Source organism: Gymnoscopelus braueri (assembly GCF_963280865.1).
Source record: "Gymnoscopelus braueri genome assembly, chromosome: 1".
NCBI lineage: Eukaryota > Metazoa > Chordata > Actinopteri > Myctophiformes > Myctophidae > Gymnoscopelus > Gymnoscopelus braueri.
The window spans coordinates 1,147,988-1,169,978 of NC_137603.1; the positions used below are offsets into that span (position 1 = coordinate 1,147,988).

Consider the following 21,991-nt stretch of genomic DNA (forward strand, 5'->3'; position numbering starts at 1 on the left):
GAAGACATTTCTTTCCAGCAAAACGAGGAACAGTCTAACCACTTTAACCCTATTTAATACTTTGGCTATTTGAAAATAGCCGATCTACAGCTGTGCGTGTCGCATCTAGGGATGGAGCTCGTTAATTTGTATTGATAATGAGCACCTTATCGATCCTGCTTATTGATCCGAGCTTGTATCGAGCCCACTATTGATCTTTTTCTATTCATTTGTGGAAAGACGTGAGACGACAAATTCTGAACAGAAGCGGTATCTTTTTCTATTGGCCAGTTGTGACTGTGTTTGTGGCTGACCACCAACTAAAATTAAATGAAGATGACTAAAGTAAAAAATGTTTGCCTATCATTAAGTATTAGTGATAATTGTGTGTTAAATGGCTTTATATTAACTCATTGAGTGCCATTAAGGTGTTTCACGTGTTTTAGCGCTATGGTGCAACGTGCCATTAACGTGTTTCACGTGTTTTTGAAAAAAATTGAAAAAAAACTCAAAAAAACCCAGATATCATTATCTGAAGATTTGCAGCTCCATCCACTCCTTGTTTAACTTATAACTGAAAAAGGCTGTATCTCGCTCCCTAAGCACTTTTTTTTTACTTTGAAAAGTTAATTTTTGTAATCGTAATGGCCAGAAATAGATATTAATAAGTTGGGCACTCAATGAGTTAAGAATAGTATGCCTACTGTAATAATTACTACAAAATCTCCATGTCTCTTCAGCTCTTTATAAACAAAAAAAAATGCATATTTATCTTTTCTATTCTTTTGTCTTTGTTTTAGCCAAAATATATCACTTGCACTACATTTTACTAGGGTATTCAAATACAGTACTTTTCTAACAGACAGAAGGCAAGTGAGTGACCTTTTTACTTTTGGAAAATAATATTGAAGAAACTGTTAACTGGTTAATGTGTGTACTGTCACTTTAAAAACGTAATTTATACTTCATCGTACAACGGAGTCACGCACCACACATAGCCGATCTCCAAGCTCACACCGAGTCTGTTCGCACCATGTTGTGAGCTGGTAGATCTGCCATTTTCGGCAACGATAGACTGAGAAGACAGCGCACATTGAATATGTCACACTACGCGACACTAGTCATTCATTTGCAGGGAGATTTTAGAGTTTCCTAACGGATTATGATTATTATCATTTGGATTAGTAAAATTGTCAACGGAGACAGAGGACGAGTGAAACCTTTGAGCGTTTCACTCGTAATGGCCGTTATTCCACCGTACATGTAAACACAACGACGGAACCACCCATACGGAACCACGTGGACCCTACGGCCCCCATAAAAAAAAGCGATGTATCCAAAATCGTCCTTGTTTCCCTGGGCAGCGCTGGTTAGCAGGGATAAATACACTTTTAGACCAACATGTTTGTGCCAGCGTGGGTCATTACATTTATTTCTTGATCACCTCTTGTTTTGTTTTTCAACATGACGTCACAGGCCGCTATACTCGATAACAGGCTCGACAAGTCCAAAGCTTATTGATACCGGGTCTCGATAAATTCAGAACCGGGCTGGACTCGGTTTTCGAGCTCCATCACGAGTCGCATCGCTTGTAGATCAGCTATTCTCGAAACATTTTGATAAATCTGGAATTTCTTTTAAAAAATGTGGAATAATTTTGACATAAAAAAAAAAAAAAATCAAATACAAATCTGTTCAGATGGGGGTCTGTAGCCACATACATGTCAATGTGGGGGTCCTTGATATGAAAATGTTCGAGAAACAATGATTTAGAGTTTTCAACAGAGCTGAACATTACCTACCTCCCTCTCACCCCACATGTGTGTGTGTGTGTGTGTGTGTGTGTGTGTGTGTGTGTGTGTGTGTGTGTGTGTGTGTGTGTGTGTGTGTGTGTGTGTGTGTGTGTGTGTGTGTGTGTGTGTGTGTCATTAGTCAGCTCTAACCAGTGAATGTAAGAGGATTTCATCACATTCACAACAACATTGTGTTTCCTGATCAATGATCTTACTTTGAGTGTGAAGGTCCAGGTTCTTCACTAAAGTCTGGATGTAGTTCCATAGAACGATGTCTCTTCACAGGCGGACTGCTGCATGTTGGAGACTCTGGTCTTTGACTGTGGTAGTCACCTCTATAATAACCACAATCACACAACACTGTTTCTGGCTAATATACTCCTGATGAAGAATCCTTAATAACATGAATTCAAGTTTAAAGTCATCTTACTGTGAGTCTGAAGGTTCATCACTGTCGTATGGAGGTTGTTCCAGAGAACGATGCCTTTTTGCAGGTGGACTACTGGGTGCTGGAGACTCTGGTCTTTGACTGTGGTTGTCACCTCTGGAATCATCACAGTCACAAAACAGTTAAGTCACGTGGTGAACTAGAGGTATGCATCTTCATTGGCTTCACGATTCGATTCAATTATCTGTTACATTACATTACAGTCATTTAGCAGACGCTTTTATCCAAAGCGACTTACAATAAGTGCATTCAACATAGGTCGGAAACAAAACTACTAATCACCAGAAGTCTGAAGTGCATTCTCTTCTAAAACAAGCAATTAAGAGTATACCTAGTGCTGAGGTAAAAGTGCATATATATCAGCTACCTACTTTCATAAACAGATGAGACTAATAGGAAAATCAAATGAGCAAGAGATAAAACAAATAAGTGTGTCGAATAAACAAGATCCATTAAACAATAAAACAAGAGCTCGTACAACTAGTTAACAAAAAGTAGGCAAGGCGAAGAGGAAGGGTAGTGTTTCCTGAAGAGGTGGGTTTTCAGCCTGCGGCGAAAGATGGGCAGTGACAGAACAGAAAAAAAGCTGTAACCGTGTAGATCGGCCAGAAGGACCCTTGAGCGACTAGGCAACCAGTCGCCCCAAGGCGGCAGACCGAAGTGGTCGGGCAGGGGTGTAAGCATCGATCATAGCCCGGAGGTAAGAAGGAGCTGTTCCTTTAACTGCCCTATAGGCTAGCACCAGGGTTTTAAACTGGATGCGAGCCGCTACGGGGAGCCAGTGTAGAGAACGGAGAAGGATAGTTGTGTGGGAGAACTTGGGGCGGTTGAACACCAGACGAGCCGCAGCTTTCTGAACAAGGTCCAGAGGTCTAATGGCAGACGCCGGAGCACCAGCAAGGAGGGAGTTGCAGTAGTCCAGGCGGGAGATGACAAGAGCCTGGATGAGCACCATTATTATTATTATACATTGTGATATACATTTTGGAGTGGATACATGTGTCCAGATGTCAGACAGTCAGACAATGTTGCTCCGCAGGTCTAAGATGGAACAAACAAACGTGTGCAGCCAAAGTCAACAACTGCTCACGACCTGACGTGAGATTTGAGTGGGCGGTACGCTGAAGCCAAAGTCAGGATATATTGATAAATGCCGAAAGTTGTGGTGATCTCACTGTACGCCCATTATTTGGTCTACACCGTGTTGATAAATGAGGGCCAATGGGTGCAGCAAACAGTTAAAGTTTACAGTGTTCTGTCTGGGGGTCTGGTTCATTACTAAACATTGGAGAACTAACCAGTGACTGGTTAAGAAAAAATAGCTCGCCAGTAACTCTTCTAGTACTCTGTCTACTGGCTCATATATATCTAGTTATACATTTAAAGGAGCCACACCATGAATTTCATATTTTTTTTTGGGGGGGGGGTATTTTTTGGGCTCCCCAGTGTCTCTTATACCCCAAAAAATATTTTTTTTGGGGTATAAGAGATTTTCAGAGATTTTCAGAATGGGCGTGTCTGAACAGGCCATTTCAGAATGGCAATGCAAGTGACATCACTTGCATTGCCATTGCATTGATGATGGCCAGACAGAATTGCTCAGTAGCCCCCCCCTGCCCAAAAGGACGTTTTGGTATTGCAGCTGAAAGTGCTGTATAAGCCAGAGACAATTGACTTGGGATGAGTATATCTGAGTGATGATTTAGGCTCAAACCTTTTGAAAAAGGTTTGAGGGACATACACCATATGATATTAAATATCAATTATTTTTTTTAATTCATGGTGTAGATCCTTTAACAAAAAATAAGTCTTTACATTTTGGACTAAAAAGTAAATCAATGACACTGCAGTCGACACACAACTATGGCTTGTAAACATAAAATAGTAGGATCCTCTCACTTACCTTGAGTCTGGTGGTTTGTCTTCATTGCTGCCTGCTGGAGACTCTGTTCCCTCCTCCACTCTGTCCCCAGGGACACTCATCTTCTGGACTTTAACACATCTATGATGCACAGAGAACACAAAGAAGGGTATTTGAAATGCCAAGCTCCAAAATCCTAACCTGTTGGCTGACATTTGGAGCGTTGTCCAGGGTGTTTTAGAGAAGATAGAAGAGTCTAGGACGTCATCAAGGGTCTCGCTTATCTGCTGCCTCGCTGGCACAACCTGGGGTGCCTCCTCCAGGACACTACGAATATCCACACAAGCCCTGGTGTTCTCTGCTGCCGAATACTGCGCCCCAGTCTGGAGTAGAAGCCCACATGTGAAGAAGGTTGATCCTGTCATCAACAATGCCCTTCGGATCATAACTGGCTGCTTGAAGCCCACCCTGTGTCCTACCTACCAGTCCTAGCGGGAATTGCCCCGGCCGGCCTCCGACGAGAGGCCGCTACCCTCGCTCTCGCAAGGAAAGCCCAAGAACATGATTGGCATATCCTGCACGAAACAACAACTAAGGCAGCGTCCCCAAGCAGACTCAAGTCCCGTCACCCCTACAACAGGACAGCACAAGAGATGCTTGGTTCCATCCCTGAGGACCTGTCTACATCTACAAGGGCATGGCTAGCAACCTCCTGGAAGCAAGAAGGGGAGTCGGCTGAACCCACACGTCTGCACCATCACATCCAAGACCCGGGAGATGGAGTCGAAGGAGAACATCTACCATGCCGGCATTGGACCCTGCTGAACCGCCTCCGTACTGGGGTTTGTCGCTTCAAATCGTCCATTAGAGGTGGGGTCTGGCAGACAGCACAGTATGCGAGTGTGGCGAGCCTGAGCAGACTGCCAAACACATAATCACCACCTGTCCTCTGTACAGACCTCCTTCAGAGGCTGGCCTCTTCCAAGTGGGACCAGAGACAAGAGCGTGGCTTTGCGACACTGAGCTGGACATATGACGACGATACAAGAAAGAAGTCTAGGACGTGTGGAGCGTTGTCCAGGGTGTTTTAGAGAAGAGAGAAGAGTGTAGGACGTGTGGAGCGTTGTCCAGGGTGTTTTAGAGAAGAGAGAAGAGTCTAGGACGTGTGGAGCGTTGTCCAGGGTGTTTTAGAGAAGAGAGAAGAGTCTAGGACCTAGGACGTGTGGAGCGTTGTCCAGGGTGTTTTAGAGAAGGGAGAAGAGTCTAGGACGTGTGGAGCGTTGTCCAGAGTGTTTTAGAGAAGAGAGAAGAGTCTAGGACGTGAGGAGCAAAAATAATTGTTTCTTCTGTTCTCGCATTGACGTGAAACGCAGCCCCAAAACACACTCCCCCCCATTTTTTTCCGCCGACCGAGCCCGCCGGATATACCCGGGGCGAGCGTGTTTTGGGACGAGGCGTTCTTGTATTCCATCACAACCACCAGCCAACATGTGATTTCATTCAATGGCTTGTTTACAAGTCGAATTTGGGGAAAGAAAATAATCAGGAGCTCAAAAACATAATGAGAGGATACAAAAGCTATCTGTGCAAAAGCTGCAAAGTGTGCAGATTTAAGCAAGTATTTTGAAACAGTGAAAGCTACCGAGGAAAAAGAAACAGAAAGTGTTTAGACGACTCAAACTAGCGACCACGGAGTTACTTATCATCAAATCCAAAGATTCGTTGTGAATAATTATAAACAAACAACCTCCTTTTGCTTCCAAGTTGGGGGGGGAGTTTTTGCGCTACGCCACTGCGTGTGGAGCATTGTCCAGGGTGTTTTAGAGAAGAGAGAAGAGTCTAGGACGTGTGGAGCGTTGTCCAGGGTGTTTTAGAGAAGGGAGAAGAGTCTAGGACGTGTGGAGCGTTGTCCAGGGTGTTTTAGAGAAGAGAGAAGACGAGTCTAGGACGTGTGGAGCGTTGTCCAGGGTGTTTTAGAGAAGAGAGAAGAGTCTAGGACGTGTGGAGCGTTGTCCAGGGTGTTTTAGAGAAGAGAGAAGAGTCTAGGACGTGTGGAGCGTTGTCCAGAGTGTTTTAGAGAAGAGAGAAGAGTCTAGGACGTGTGGAGCGTTGTCCAGAGTGTTTTAGAGAAGAGAGAAGAGTCTAGGACGTGTGGAGCGTTGTCCAGGGTGTTTTAGAGAAGAGAGAAGAGTCTAGGACGTGTGGAGCGTTGTCCAGAGTGTTTTAGAGAAGAGAGAAGAGTCTAGGACGTGTGGAGCGTTGTCCAGAGTGTTTTAGAGAAGAGAGAAGAGTCTAGGACGTGTGGAGCGTTGTCCAGGGTGTTTTAGAGAAGAGAGAAGAGTCTAGGACGTGTGGAGCGTTGTCCAGAGTGTTTTAGAGAAGAGAGAAGAGTCTAGGACGTGAGGAGCAAAAATAATTGTTTCTTCTGTTTTCTTCAATTCTACAGTTGGATATTATAGGATTTAATACTATAATAATTGTATCATTCATATTTTTTTTAAATAATTGTTATCTTGAGAGCAGTGGTTCTAAAAGTGGGGTCTGGGGTCCCCAGGGGTCCTTGAGGGGGTTGCAGCAAAATGAGGAATAGTTCAACTACTTAAAACACAATTTTATACTTTAGGTATTCGAAAATAGCCGATCTACAATCTCACAACGTGTCACATCGTGACCTGTTTTGAGCTTGTAGATCGGCTATTTTCAAAACATTTTGATAAATCTTGAATTTCTTTTCAAAAATATGGAATAATTTGACTTTTTTATTATTATTATTATTGAATACAAATCTTCTCCTATGAGTATGTTCCGATGGGGGGTCTGTAGCCACATACATGTCAATGTGGGGGTCCTTGATATGAACATGTTTTAGAAACACTGATTTAGAGTTTTCAACAGAGATGAACATTACAATACAACTAGAACACTGAACCCTATAGACCCCCCCCCCCCTCCCCCATACCTCCCTCTCACCCCATACACCACCATACCCCCCCCCCCCCCACCATATCATCTTATACTCATGACACATCGGTAGTGAAATTGTCTCTAAACTTTACACAGATATAATGCATGCATTGTGACATTCAATAAACTACCTTTTTATGATTTAAACTTTCATATTTTCCTGTAAACTTTGATCAAAACTGAGATTTTGCCCAGTAGAGGGCGACCCTACTGTACATGTGTCAAACCTACAGACAAGGCATTCTGCACAGACGCCACTGATGCACACATGCACACGTGCACAGAATGCACAGAATGCACAGAAAGCACACATACAGGACTCGTGCTCAAGCATGTCACTGCTGTGTTCACTACAAACAAGACAAATAACCAGCATCAAGGATCCATATTTTGTTATATATCCAATCCACTTTATTTATAGAGCACATTTAAAACAACAGTGTTGAACCAAAGTGCTGTAACACTCAGTAACAAATTACTGAAATAAACAAGAGCAAAAACACACAACTAGAAAAAGTGCTCCTCAGGTCTCCGCCAGGTTACTTATTATTATGGCCTCCTGGTGGCGCTATAATAGGCCAATGTGAAAAGGGTGCCATTTCTTCTTGGGCCTTTCACGGCAATCGGACCTTGCATTCATGATTTGATGCATTTTGTTCCAAAAATGTGTTTTGCTAAATTAGACCTGCTGGTGGCGCTATAACAGGCCAATGTGAAAAGGGTGGCATTTCTTCCTCGGCCTAGTGGGAATTTGCGCGTGAAATTGCACGGAAAGCGCAAGCTGCGTTCATGATTTGAGGCATTTTGTTCAAAACGGACCAATCCTGCAAATTTTGGAGGCCCAAAATTTGGGGCAGAGGTTCTGAATTGGCATCCAGGGAGTGTGTGTGCACAGTTTCACAGCGACCGGGCCAACGGTGCCTGAGATTAGCTGCTCACAGACAGATGGACGGACAGACACACGGACACATGGACACACAAACGGACGGACAGGGGGTAAAACATACTCTCTCGCCAGGCCGAAAGAGACAATAACAGGACAACATTTGACACAATGCCTGGAGGAAACAGCAGCTTCTCAATCTATTTTCAAACACCAAGGAGAACAAGTGAGTTTTCAAACGTGATTTAAACACAGGCAGGGTTTGAGACGCTCTAACATGGGGTGGAAGCTCGTCAGTAGACTTTAAGGAGTAACTGGTCAGTAGACCTCAAGACCCTCGTAGCGTTATTGGGAGGTAGAGGCTCTGATATGTACAATGGTGCCAGCCCATTTAAAGACTTAAAGACAAACATTAAAGTCTTAAACTGAATCCTGTAACAAACAGGGAGCCAGTGTAGGGAGGCAAGAAACAAATATATAAACAAATCATGTCACACAGACATTTCTGGGAGCCGTGATGTCAACGTACTGTATGCTACAACACAGCTCATCATTATGTCAACGTGTTGTGTGTGTGTGTGTGTGTGTGTGTGTGTGTGTGTGTGTGTGTGTGTGTGTGTGTGTGTGTGTGTGTGTGTGTGTGTGTGTGTGTGTGTGTGTGTGTGTCTCACTGGCATGAGGGATGTGGCTGCTGCAAGAAAGAGGAAGAGAGACGGACAGACAGTAAATAAGCCAGGCAGGCAGGCAGGCAGGCAGACAGACAGACAGACAGACAGACAGACAGACAGACAGACAGACAGACAGACAGACAGACAGACAGACAGACAGACAGACAGTAAATAGCCAGGCAGGCAGGCAGGCAGGCAGGCAGGCAGGCAGGCAGGCAGACAGACAGTAAATAGGCAGGCAGGCAGGCAGACAGACAGACAGACAGACAGAACATAGCCAGGCAGGCAGGCAGGCAGGCAGGCAGGCAGGCAGGCAGGCAGGCAGGCAGGCAGGCAGGCAGACAGACAGACAGACAGACAGACAGACAGACAGACAGACAGACAGACAGACAGTTGTAAAAAGAGGAAGAGACAGAAAGAAGAAAACATGTCACGACGATCTCAGATGTAAAACATGTTGAATTTGAACAACTTTGTTGTTCAAATGTTGTACATAGCCCTGGCCTGGGTGGTCCCCAGGGCTATGTACTAGGTCCACTGCTTTTTTCCCTCTACACCTGTAGCCGTGAGTTCAGTGGAATGCATTGGAGTTAATGAGCTCGGTGGATCAGCTCAAGAACAAAATATATTTCTGAATGACTGAGACCTTTCTAAAGTAATTGCTTCTGGAAAATAAAAGAAGACATATCACACATTGTTTTCTGCTGTGTTGCTTTTCGATGTGTCCACTGTATAAGTTTAATGAGCTATCTAAAAAGAGCACAAAGTACGCGATACTGCCGAGACAGAAACCAGTGTTGCCATGTCCACTTATTATAAGCGACTTTGGGCTTATTTTTATGTGAAGTTGCTTGTAAATATTGGTAGTTGCGGGTTGCGGTTTTATGGGCTTTTTTTCTAAAGTGTAGTTGATTATTTGGACTTGGGCTTCACAATTTTAAAATTATTTTAACCAGTGGTTCTTAATTATGTTTATGTCATGGACCCTCAAATTAATATGTATTTGTCCCTAGCCCCCATCTGAAAATGTTTTGAGCCAGGGAGCCCCGTACCAGATTTGTGTTGTTAGTGTTTCAAAAATCCTCAATATTTCACATTTTACTTCAAGATTTTTTTTTAAATAGCAGATCTACAAGCTTGTAGATCGGCTATTTTCAATGTATACAGTAAAGGTTTAAAGTGCTCATAATGGCCTAGTGCAAGTCGTCAACAGGGGTCCTCAACCCCTAGGGGGTCCACGAGGTACTGCAGGGGGTCCACGAAATTGTTGCTTGATTAGACAATATATACATTCTTTTTTTAAATTATATAATATAATATATATATATATATATATATATATATATATATATATATATAAAAATATTGGTTATATATATTTTTTTGAAATGTCCATTTGTCTTCATATATTTTTAAAACATTCCACATTTATGTATTAAATAAATGATATCTATAAATGATTCTGTCCATTTTGAATAGCTTGTATACATGATTATTGTGCAATTGACAGATTGTTGATCTCAGTTAATAAGGTATGTTTATAAATGGCAGTGCGGCCACCCTACTCACTGTACCCTGTACATGTACGTTTAATATAAAAGCATGAATATATTAATCTGTCTATTATTTTTAATAGCTTAGTATTGATGCACAATAATATGTATGTTTATGAAACACAATTGTATACATAATTATACAATATATGGGGTCGAGGTAGGGTAGGGGGTCCCTGCTCCATCTCCCCATCAGTTTGGGAAAACGTTGAAGACCCCTGGCCTCCGGTGCTTCTTTTGGGTTTGTTTTCCTAGACCTGGTTGCTTATTTCTCTCACAAAATCTGGCAACACTAACACATGCCGCTGTTTAGATGCCTCAATAAAATTATACAGTGTGCTAAAAACCTGTGATATGTCTTCTTTTATATTCCTGAACCGATTATCTGACAAAGGACACAATCGTTCAGAAATAGTGTTTGTTCACAAGCTGGTCCAGATGGCTGCCATAGACTTCATTGTATTTCACCAAACCTCCTGTTCCAGTTTTGGCTCCAATGCGCATCAATGGCGTCTGCCATGCAAGCAATGGTGTCTGCCTGCCCCCTAGGCTGTCCCTTCCTTCTTTTCTAATTTCCTTGGTTCCTGCTGCTACAGTATAAGATCACTTCGTGTTTTAACTGATGATGAAGACAGTGGGAGGGGCAGACACAAGGGTGTGGGTGTGTGTGTATGTGTGTATGTGTGTATGTATGTGTGTGTGTGTGTGTGTGTGTATGTATGTGAGTGAGTGAGTGAGTGAGTGAGTGAGTGAGAGAGAGAGAGAGAGACGCCACTGGTGCACACATACACACATTGCACAGAATGCACACATACAGGACTCGTGCTCATGTGGCTAATGTAAAGATAGAAAGATAGGTAGATAACAAAATAATCACTCTCATACAAATATGCTCTATAATATTTCATGTTAAGTTCTGTATGAACATTCAGCTTTTTAACAAAATAAAATAACCTCTCTCTAAAGTCTTAGACTTATCTTAGAACAAGTAAGGTACCCCATTATTATACATTATTATAGTCGGTCAATTTGGCAGAAGAAGTCTCGCCTTGCACAGCTTTCTGGTGCTTTGAAGTGGCAATATGGCTTGCAGGTCTGACGAACCTTTATTTGCCACGGAGACATATGTTCCTGCTTTGCAAACAGTACACTCTGCTTCACATTTGTCACGACCCAGACGAAAACACGGGTACTTTTTGCGCATTTCATCTGTGAAGTTGCATTTGCGTTTCGGCATTTTCTCCGCCTCTGTCTGTGTAACTTTTCTCAGTCGGGGAGCAATGAATGACAGGCAGCGCTGAGCGCGATGTATGCTGTTCAGTGTGTGTCTGTGTGAGTGACTGTCTGTGTGAGTGTGAGTGTGTGTGTGTGTGTGTGTGTATGTTTGGTCACATGTGCCTCCAGCCTGTCAGCAGCTGTGTTGCCAAGTCTCGTGAGAGAAATAAGGAAACATTCCTCCAAAACAAGCCAGAAAAAGAAGCACATTTTTGTTTTTGAAGTTGCGGTAAATATTCGGACATGGCAACACTAACAATGTGAACAACTTGTTCGCAATTTACAAAACCGGGGTTACGGAAGTACCAAGTTAGCGCTTTCATTGTAAAAAAAAATATGAATCCCAAAACACCGGACATTTGAAGGATTTTATAAACCCCCCCCGGACAGGCCGGACAGCACCCCAAAAGAGGACATGTCCGGGTAAAAGAGGACGTATGGTCACCCTAATTTATAGAGCACATTTAAAACAACAGTGTTGAACCAAAGTACTGTAACACTCAGTAACAAAATACTAAAATAAACAAGAGCAAAAACAACACACAATAAACAGGACAACATTTGACACAATGCCTGGAGGAAACAGCAGCTTCTCAATCTGAATGTTTAAACGCCAAGGAGAACAAGTGAGTTTTCAAACGTGATTTAAACACAGGCAGGGTTTGAGACGCTCTAACATGGGGTGGAAGCACAGTGTGTGTGTGTGTGTGTGTGTGTGTGTGTGTGTGTGTGTGTGTGTGTGTGTGTGTGTGTGTGTGTGTGTGTGTGTGTGTGTGTGTGTGTGTGTGTGTATGTGTGTGTCACTGGCATGAGGGATGTGGCTGAGAGAGGAAACAGGAGGCTGGAAGTAGGCGGGTGGTTTGAATGGCGTCTGGCAGCGACAGCGACGAGAACAGGGAACTGAAACAGGCACTACGGTCCGGTATAGCTGATGAAACTAGAGAGCCCTGGCAGATCATAAGTGACAAGAAGGAATTGCGTGACATACTAAGAGAAGAGGACTCAAGGAGAAATGGAAATAAAAAGACTAGCGAGCCCAGGCAGTTGGAATCGGGCCGCGAAGTCCAAAAGGAGAAAGAAAAGTTGAATGTTGACAAAAAAAGGAGGAGAAATAATACAACAAGTTCAGAAAGTGATGGCAGTGGAGAGGAAACATTTGTGGTTGGAATGAAATCTGAGGGTTTAAAAAATGGGGTCTTCAGAGATCCACACGGGGTAGGCAAGTATATAGAAGGAAAAGTTGGAAAGATAAGTGAAATAAGGGTAACAAGGAGCGGATTGGTCATTATTACGTGTAGAATAGAACAGCAATTGGAAGACATCTTGGGGATCACAGAGTTTGAGGACATTCATGTAAGATGTTTTCGACTAGGAGCAAAACCAAGGAAGAGGGGAGTGATTAGTGGGGTGCCACTGGCACTAGATAGTGAGGCTTTTCTTCACATTGAAGGTGTGTGTGAAGCCAGGAGAATGACAAGGAGGAGAGAGGGGATAAGGGAGGACAGCAAATTAGTTTGTTTGACATTTGAAGAGGAGCTACCGGAGAGAGTATATATGGACTACGTAAGCTACAGAGTAAGGCCGTTTGAAGAAGCACCATTACGGTGCTTTTGCTGTCAAGAATATGGGCATGCGGCAGCAGTATGCAGAGGAAAAAGTAGGTGTAAGACATGTGGAAAGGAAAACTGTGGGGGGGATTGTGACAAAGAGCAGGGGCAGCCAAAGTGTGTGAACTGTGAAGGGAGCCATCACACGGGAGCAACGCAATGCCCTAAAAGGGCTAAGGAAGTGGAGGTGAAAAGGATGAGGAATAAGGAAAATGGAATGCCGATGCTGTCAAGAGACTGGAGCTGGAGGGGAAGGAACGCGGGGCAGAGCAAAAAGAACCGGAGGGGGGAAGTAATGGAGAGGAGATGAGCATGTACTTTGACAAAAAGAGATTTTTGGCTTTCATTGCTATGGTGGTGAACTGTGCAGTGGAAATAACACGAAAGTCAGAGAGGATTAAAATGGTGTTGGACGCAGCTAGGAGGTTCTTAGATGTGGAAGGTATAAGTGCTGAAGAGCTGGACAATACTCTCAGAGAGGGTTTTGAGGAAACTCAGTCAATTGTGGCTGAGAAATAGAGCAGCAATGTTAGCAAGGGGATAAGTTGGGTGGGCACTATAAATAATTTGCACTGAGAAGAATATGTGATATATTCCCGAACTGTGGAGGGCAGCATTACACGCGATAGTGTACAGCCTGCCGGAAACTTAAAAGAAGAAGAAGAAGAAGAGGGATGTGGCTGCTGCAAGAAAGAGGAAGAGAGACAGACAGACAGACAGACAGACAGACAGACAGTTGTAAAAAGAGGAAGAGACAGAAGGAAGAAAACATGTCAGGACGATCTCAGATGTAAAACATGTTGAACTTTGTTGTTCAAATGTTGTATATAGCCCTGGGTGGTCCCCAGGGCTATGTACTAGGTCCACTTCTTTTTTCCCCTCTACACCAAACATAGCAGGTCTACAAGCTCACAATGTGTGTAAATGAGCTTGTAGATCGGCTGTGAACGGTGTCATATAGTTTATGATACAGTAACATTCTTGCCTGGTAAGATGAGCTCATCAAGTCAGAGGTTGTTGTGTGTAGTTGTGTGTAGTTGTGTGTAGTTGTTTCACACGTCAAAGTAAAGTTACAACTCTGCTCTTCCTGCTGCTATAAGATCACTTCCTGTTTGAACTGATGATGAAGAGAGTGGGAGGGGCTATATGTGTGTGTGTGTGTGTGTGTGTGTGTGTGTGTGTGTGTGTGTGTGTGTGTGTGTGTGTGTGTGTGTGTGTGTGTGTGTGTGTGTGTGTGTGTGTGTGTGTGTGTGTGTGTGTGTGTGTGTGTGTGTGTGTGCGCGCGCGTGCGAGCGAGCGGGAGAGACAGAGAGACAGACATGTCATGACTAAGTCAGTAATGTAAATACATGTCAGTGCATTTTAACCATTTGTTGACGGTGCTCCACAGGGCTATGTACAAGTTATGCTCCTTTACACCACATGTCTTTTTACTGAAAACAGCCGATCTACAAGCTCACACCATGTCCTGACAGACAGGATTATTAGTATAAGTTTATGAGTTTAATAATATAGTGTGTTAGTATTCTAGAGCAGTGGTTCTCAGGCTGCCTTGACTCAGGTCATCCTGAATGACAGAGTTAATGTTCAGAACCTTAAATGTTATATAACGATATGTAAATATGTTAATATTTCCCTCTAAGATACAGTTTATGTCACCAGGAAAACTGGAGAAAATATCAGTTTCCATTATAGGACAGATTGAACATAACGTTGTGACACATTGTGAGCTTGTAGATCTGCTAGATCTGATTGAAAAAGAACGCTCCAAGTACAGACCAACTCAGGTCTGTTTTACTAAATACCAAGTATAGAGGGTTCTTTTTATAGAGCGTTTTTGCAACTATGTCTAAACCTAACCTTATTCCTAAAACTATGTCTAAACCTAATATTCCTAACCTTAACCTCAGTAAAACTATGTCTAAACCTAACCTTATTCCTAACCTTAACCTCAGTAAAACTATGTCTAAACCTAATATTCCTAACCCTAACCTCAGTAAAACTATGTCTAAACCTAACCTTATTCCTAACCTTAACCTCAGTAAAACTATGTCTAAACCTAACCTTATTCCTAACCTTAACCTCAGTAAAACTATGTCTAAACCTAACCTTATTCCTAACCTTAACCTCAGTAAAACTATGTCTAAACCTAACCTTATTCCTAACCTTAACCTCAGTAAAACTATGTCTAAACCTAACCTTATTCCTAACCTTAACCTCAGTAAAACTATGTCTAAACCTAACCTTATTCCTAACCTTAACCTCAGTAAAACTATGTCTAAACCTAACCTTATTCATTCATGTTTGGGGCCGCAGTAATCCCCTTTAAGGGTCGCATGCGGCCCTGAAAATTCAAGTTTGACAACCCTGGTCTAAGTGGTTAAGCTGAAGTGATATTGATCAATTTAAAATGTTATCAAAGTATTCTGGGACACCCCTGGACTTGTGTCACGGCACCCTAGGGTGCCACTACACCCTGGGCTATAACACATTGTAACAACAAGCTTAACGTCAAAGAGTAACCTCTTGAACCATAGCCTCACTATTATTCTGGACATGTCATAATAAGTGAACATTTGGCAAAAGACAAATAAACAAAAGCTGGAAAACATTCTGCGAAAATAGCAGATCTACAAGCTCACAATGCATCACGTTGCGATGCAGTGAGCATATAGATCTGCTGTTTGCAACAAAGAGATGAAGAGGGGTCAAGGATAGAGCCCTGGGGGACCCCAGGGCTCAACAAAGGATTAAGGGTTTAAGTGGTTAAATATGGGTTAACAAATCACTCAACACTACATACCTTATACACCCTGCATAAGATAACCTTATTCACTCAACACTACACACATTATACAGCCTGCATAAGGTAACACCGTATTCACTCAACACTACACACATTATACAGCCTGCATAAGGTAACACCTTATTCACTCAACACTACACACTTTATACAGCCTGCATAAGGTAACCGTATTCACTCAACACTACACACATTATACAGCCTGCATAAGGTAACACCTTATTCACTCAACACTACATACTATACAGCCTGCATAAGGTAGCGCCTTATTCACTCAACACTACATACTATACAGCCTGCATAAGGTAACACCTTATTCACTCAACACTACACATATTATACAGCCTGCATAAGGTAACACCTTATTCATTCAACACTACACATATTATACAGCGTGCATAAGGTAACACCATATTCACTCAACACTACATACATTATACAGCCTGCATAAGGTAACACCTTATTCACTCAACAATGCACACATTATACAGCCTGCATAAGGTAACACCTTATTCACTCAACACTACATACATTATACAGCCTGCATAAGGTAACACCTTATTCACTCAACAAAGCACACATTATACAGCCTGCATAAGGTAACACCTTATTCACTCAACAAAGCACACATTATACAGCCTGCATAAGGTAACACCTTATTCACTCAACAACGCACACATTATACAGCCTGCATAAGGTAACACCTTATTCACTCAACAATGCACACATTATACAGCCTGCATAAGGTAACAATCGGGTGAGGACAAGTTGCAAGTTGAGGAAGCTCTCAGCTCTGAACTCTCAAAAATCCGTACCTGGCTTACTGATAACAAACTGTCTCTACACCTTGGGAAAACTGAATCCATCCTATTTGGGACCAAACATTCCCTCAGTAAAATGAAGGTAGTTGACTTCAAGGTCAAAGTCGATGACACAATCATCACTAGCAAAGAAGAGATTACCTATTTGGGATGTATTCTTGACAAATACCTGACAGGTGAAAGCATGGCAGCAAAGGTGGTCAAAGGAGTAAACCAGAGAACCAGATTTATGGGCAGAGTTTCCTCTTTTGTCAACCCTCAGGCCCTCAGGACCCTCTCAGGGGCCCTGATTCAACCACTTTTTGACTATGCTAGCTCCTCTTGGTACTCCTACACCTCAGTGTCACTGAAGACTAAGCTTCAAACCTCCCAAAACAAACTGATCCGACTACTTCTCGGACTGGGGCCCATGACCCACCTCTCTCCCACTCACTTTGCCAGCCTAGGCTGGCTCAGGGTGGAAGACAGGGTTAAACAACTAAAAATGGGTCTGGTCTTCAAAATTGTAAATGCAGATTTGCCCGATATGCCCCCTATACCCGCATATCTGTATAAATACCTCGAAAAAGTTAGTGACAACCACAGCCACGAAACTAGAGGGAGCGTAAACAACAATCTGGTACCACCCACCCATAAAACAAACATGGGCAAATTCTCCTTCTATAGCACAGCCACCAAGGAATGGAATAGTCTAACCCCATCCCTCAAAAAATGCAGTTCGCTGGGCTCATTCAAAACAGCCCTAAAAGGGCTAAAGGCCTTTCTGGAGGCCGAAAGAGGAGCTAGTACCAGTTTCCCTGTAGACAGACGACCCCCCCCCCCTCCTCTTTTTTGTACATATTTTGTATTTCCTCATGCTTTTTTTGTATATAATTTTTATTTTTCCATGCCCCCCCCCCTTTTTTGTACATATATTTTTTAAATGCTTTTTTTTGTACATAGTGGTATTTTTTCTGTATTTTCATGTTGATTTTTGAACTGTTTGGTGCTACTATATATGTCTATGAAATTAACTCAAGGACCCCAACGGAAACAAGTCCGCAAGGACTTTTTTGGCCGGACCTTTTAGACAAAAGCATTATAAATGTAAATTTCAATCAATCAATCAATCAATTTCAATCAATCAATCAACACCTTATTCACTCAACACTGCATACTATACAGCCTGCATTAGGTAACACCTTATTCACTCAACACTACATACATTATACAGCTTGCGTAAGGTAACACCTTATTCACTCAACACTGCACACATTATACAGCCTGCATAAGGTAACACCTTATGCAGGCTGTGCGCACTGCGCACTGCGCACTGCACGTGCATGTGCGGCCAGTTTTCGTTTTTTCGCGGTTATTCCCCTTTTATTTCCGGTTTTTATTACTTTATTTAGGTTAATTCAGTACAAAAAAATGTACTCCATGAAGTGTAGATGTGTGGCAAAAAGGAAACGTCGCAGGGGGGGGGCTTATTGAATTTTTTAAATATATATATATATATATATATTTTGTTATCAATTATCATCAACATTGGCCATCATCTTCAGTTTCAAAGTGCTTTATTTATAAAGCAGCTTAAGTAAGTTCTCACTATAAACCCCTTTGTTTCAGAGGACATATAAACACTAATAACAAATATAATGCAGCTGAGAAACTTTGGTCAACTTCATTATTAGCCTCGATCTCCAGGCTTTTATTGCTTAGTTTTGCTAAAAAATAAAAGCCTGGCCCAACTATAGCCTGTACTGGGTATGAGGAAGTGTTTCATTTCCCAACCAACCAGAGTGCAGTGGGCGTCGCTCGTAATGTTGTGTTAACGGGGCGGGGGTTGACGGACAGATCGGTGAACCAATGGGATCAGGCGCCGTCTCTCGCCGGCTCTATACACACGCCCCTTTATACACGAAATCAGGAGGGTTGCAGCAGGCTACTTCATTATGTACTTGCATAATACATCTTTTGGTCGCAAAAAAACGAGTCTACTTTGGATCTGATGGATAGGGTTCTGTGCAGACTGCAGTCCATTTGAAAACACTTAATGGCCCTGGTCCAGAGCGTTAGTGAGCTCTCTCTAACGCTCTGCCAGGCGCTGGGCTCTGCGCTTGTACAAGGAATTCCACTGCCCTGCGAGGGCTCCAACAGTAGTAAAAATAAACAAAACCATTTCGCTACACACCTAAACAAAGGCTGTTTTGTGTTGTTGAAAGTCTGTTCTCGGAGGTGGGAAGCCTCTCAGCACCCCACCTTCTCTGTATAATACACTTTTTGGCCAGAAAAGAAAATATTTCACTGGAAGGAAAAATCTGGTCAATAGAAAAATTCCATTAAAAAGGATCTGTAGAGGGCACTGTGGAGCAACCAAAAACATGTTTTACTTCCGGTGAAATATTTTCTTTTCTGGACAAAAAGTGTATTATACAGAGAAGGTGGGGTGCTGAGAGGCTTCCCACCTCCGAGAACAAACTTTCAACAACACAAAACAGTCTTTGTTTAAGTGAGTAGCGAAATGGTTTTGTTTATTTTTACTACAGTTGGAGCCCTCACAGGGCAGTGGAATTCTTTGTCTATGAGCAGAGCGAGAGAGAGGGGGGGGGGGGGGGGGGAGTCACTGGTGACAGCTGTGGGGCTTGCAACAAAAAAGGAAGAGAGGGAGAAAGTGAAACAGAGAAATGTTTCTTTTTAAATAAAAAGAGTGAATAATCTCATACTAGTATACATCATACAGTTATTCAGTTATATTATAAACATTAGTATTGTTTCCTGATATTCTTACCTGGTGAATTCAGCTCAACTCATCAAGTTAAACAGTCTGGAGTCTGATAGTTGTTCAATGTCTTCTTGTTGTTCTGTTAAAGCTTTAGATGTCAAAGTAATCAAAGTAAAGTCTCTGTTTGAAGTTCATGGTTGTTAATAAAGTGTTTCTATCTGTGAGAAACACTGGGGTGTCTTACTGATTTCCTGTTTGAACAACAACTGAGCTGAGAGAGAGAGAGAGAGAGAGAGAGAGAGAGAGAAAGAGAGAGAGAGAGAGAGAGAGAGAGAGAGAGAGAGAGAGAGAGAGAGAGAGTCATCAACTGAATGACACACTTCAGCCCGCCCCCAAAATATATGACATATTACACACATCATTGAGTTGCACTGAGCAGAAGAACGTTTGTGCTGATTCATCCAGTGGTTTGTGAGATTAGCGTGTGCGTGCGCACGCAGACACGTACACGCACACACATACGCACGCACACACAATCGCACGCACACACACACACACACACATACGCACGTGCCCGCACGCACGGATGAACGGGTCGCACACATGCACGCACACACAGGATGGAAGCCATGCTGTTATTACGTCACTGGTTCTCAAAGCCATGCAGGTGAGTGTACACATGGAACCAAATGGACCCTTACATGTCTGTAACTCTGAGAGTGTACACATGGAACCAAATGGACCCTTTATACAGGTCTGTAACTCTGAGAGTGTACAAATGGAACCAAATGGACCCTTACAGGTCTGTAACTCTGAGAGTGTACACATGGAACCAAATGGACCCTTACAGGTCTGTAACTCTGAGAGTGTACACATGGAACCAAATGGACCCTTACAGGTCTGTAACTCTGAGAGTGTACAAATGGAACCAAATGGACCATTACAGGTCTGTAACTCTGAGAGTGTACACATGGAACCAAATGGACCCTTACAGGTCTGTAACTCTGAGAGTGTACACATGGAACCAAATGAACCCTTACAGGTCTGTAACTCTGAGAGTGTACACATGGAACCAAATGGACCCTAACAGGTCTGTAACTCTGAGAGTGTACACATGGAACCAAATGGACCCTTACAGGTCTGTAACTCTGAGAGTGTACACATGGAACCAAATGGACCCTTACAGGTCTGTAACTCTGAGAGTGTACACATGGAACCAAATGGACCCTTACAGCTCTGTAACTCTGAGAGTGTACACATGGAACCAAATGGACCCTTACAGGTCTGTAACTCTGAGAGTGTACACATGGAACCAAATGGACCCTTACAGGTCTGTAACTCTGAGAGTGTACACATGGAACCAAATGGACCCTTACAGCTCTGTAACTCTGAAGCAAGAATGTGAACTTCAGTTCAAAGAGCCTTTTTCATGTGATATTGTGGCGTCTGAGGTGAGGGCTTATGTGTGACTATTGTCTTGAGGTGATAATGACCGTTGGCCGTTGGAGTTTTGAAGTAATTCACACATTAACTATTTAACAATAGAGCGGTTATTTCTTTCTGTGGCCACGAACGTGCGTACATATGTGCACATGTGCACGTGCCTTTATTACATATTGGTGTAATGATGCCACCTGGTGGTGGGAGTGTGAAACAACAACATAGATGAGAAGCACATGCTGTCTTTTCATGCAGAATGCTGCTGTATGTTAAGTTATTTATAACAAGTAAGACGCGCGAACGCTGGAAGCGAACGCAGCTCGAAAATATTGTGTATTTACGGACTTGTAATCCGTGTTATTTCACCGTGATGGAGAGAGAACATTGACAGTGTGTGTGTGTGTGTGTGTGTGTGTGTCAGAGCATTAAATTCCTGCACTCTGGCGCACTCGGGTGGCTGCTTACAGGCAGTGCACGCATGTGAGTCATGTCACCCAGGGGCAGGCAGGCAATGAGAGCGTGAGTCACATGAGTGCATGCAGCCAATGAGAGCTGAACACAGAGACACAGACGGAGACACACACGGACACACACACAACCCAGGCAGAGTAACATAGTAAGCTCCACTTGGTCGCCGCGCCTCCGACCGCGTTCGCAACAATGGATACTCTGACAACATATACAATGGGATATATGCTTAACCAGAGCAGAGGGGCCTGCATTCACACAATTATATGTTTTGGGTTCTCTGATATATATATATGTATATATATATATATATATATATATATATATATATATATATATATATATATGATGAATCATGGTATGTATACCTTATGGTATGTAATGTATGTATTGATGTACTGGTTGGTAGCCATTGGACAGATCATCTATTATTTGATAGCTTTTAATTGAAGATAGGGGCAGGTATTATAAGATTATTCTTCCTCCAGCTCATTTTCATTTGTGGAATATGTACAAGAAAAAGAAACAAGAAAGCCAAGCAATCAATGGATTCATTCTCACCCTCTGTTCACGTTAGAACCCTCTCACTGGGTTTTATGAATGGGACTAGAACGTTCTCTTGTAGAGGAGAACGTCTGCCTGAGGTTCCAGCTGTGACGATAGAAGGAACAGCTGTGATGATAGAGGGTATAGGGTTAGGGGACTGATGAGCAAATGACTATCA

General features: G+C 42.8%; 1 protein-coding gene across 2 annotated transcripts in view; it reads right to left on the reverse strand.

The window, feature by feature from the left end:
* Positions 1–19,546, reverse strand: part of LOC308083014 (uncharacterized protein) — a 78,555-nt gene extending 59,009 nt beyond the window's left edge. The window contains exons 1-4 of one of the 2 annotated variants that reach the window (XM_080425108.1): positions 19,426–19,546; positions 4,124–4,222; positions 2,203–2,316; positions 1,988–2,107 (exon numbers count right to left, since the gene is read on the reverse strand). In XM_080425108.1, coding sequence (XP_080281234.1) covers positions 1,988–2,107; positions 2,203–2,316; positions 4,124–4,203 — 314 coding nt within the window. In that variant the 5' untranslated portion in view covers positions 4,204–4,222; positions 19,426–19,546. The remainder of the gene's footprint in view (positions 1–1,987; positions 2,108–2,202; positions 2,317–4,123; positions 4,223–19,425) is intronic. The other variant, XM_080425109.1, reaches the window with a different exon arrangement.
* Between the last annotated feature and the right edge of the window lie 2,445 nt (positions 19,547–21,991).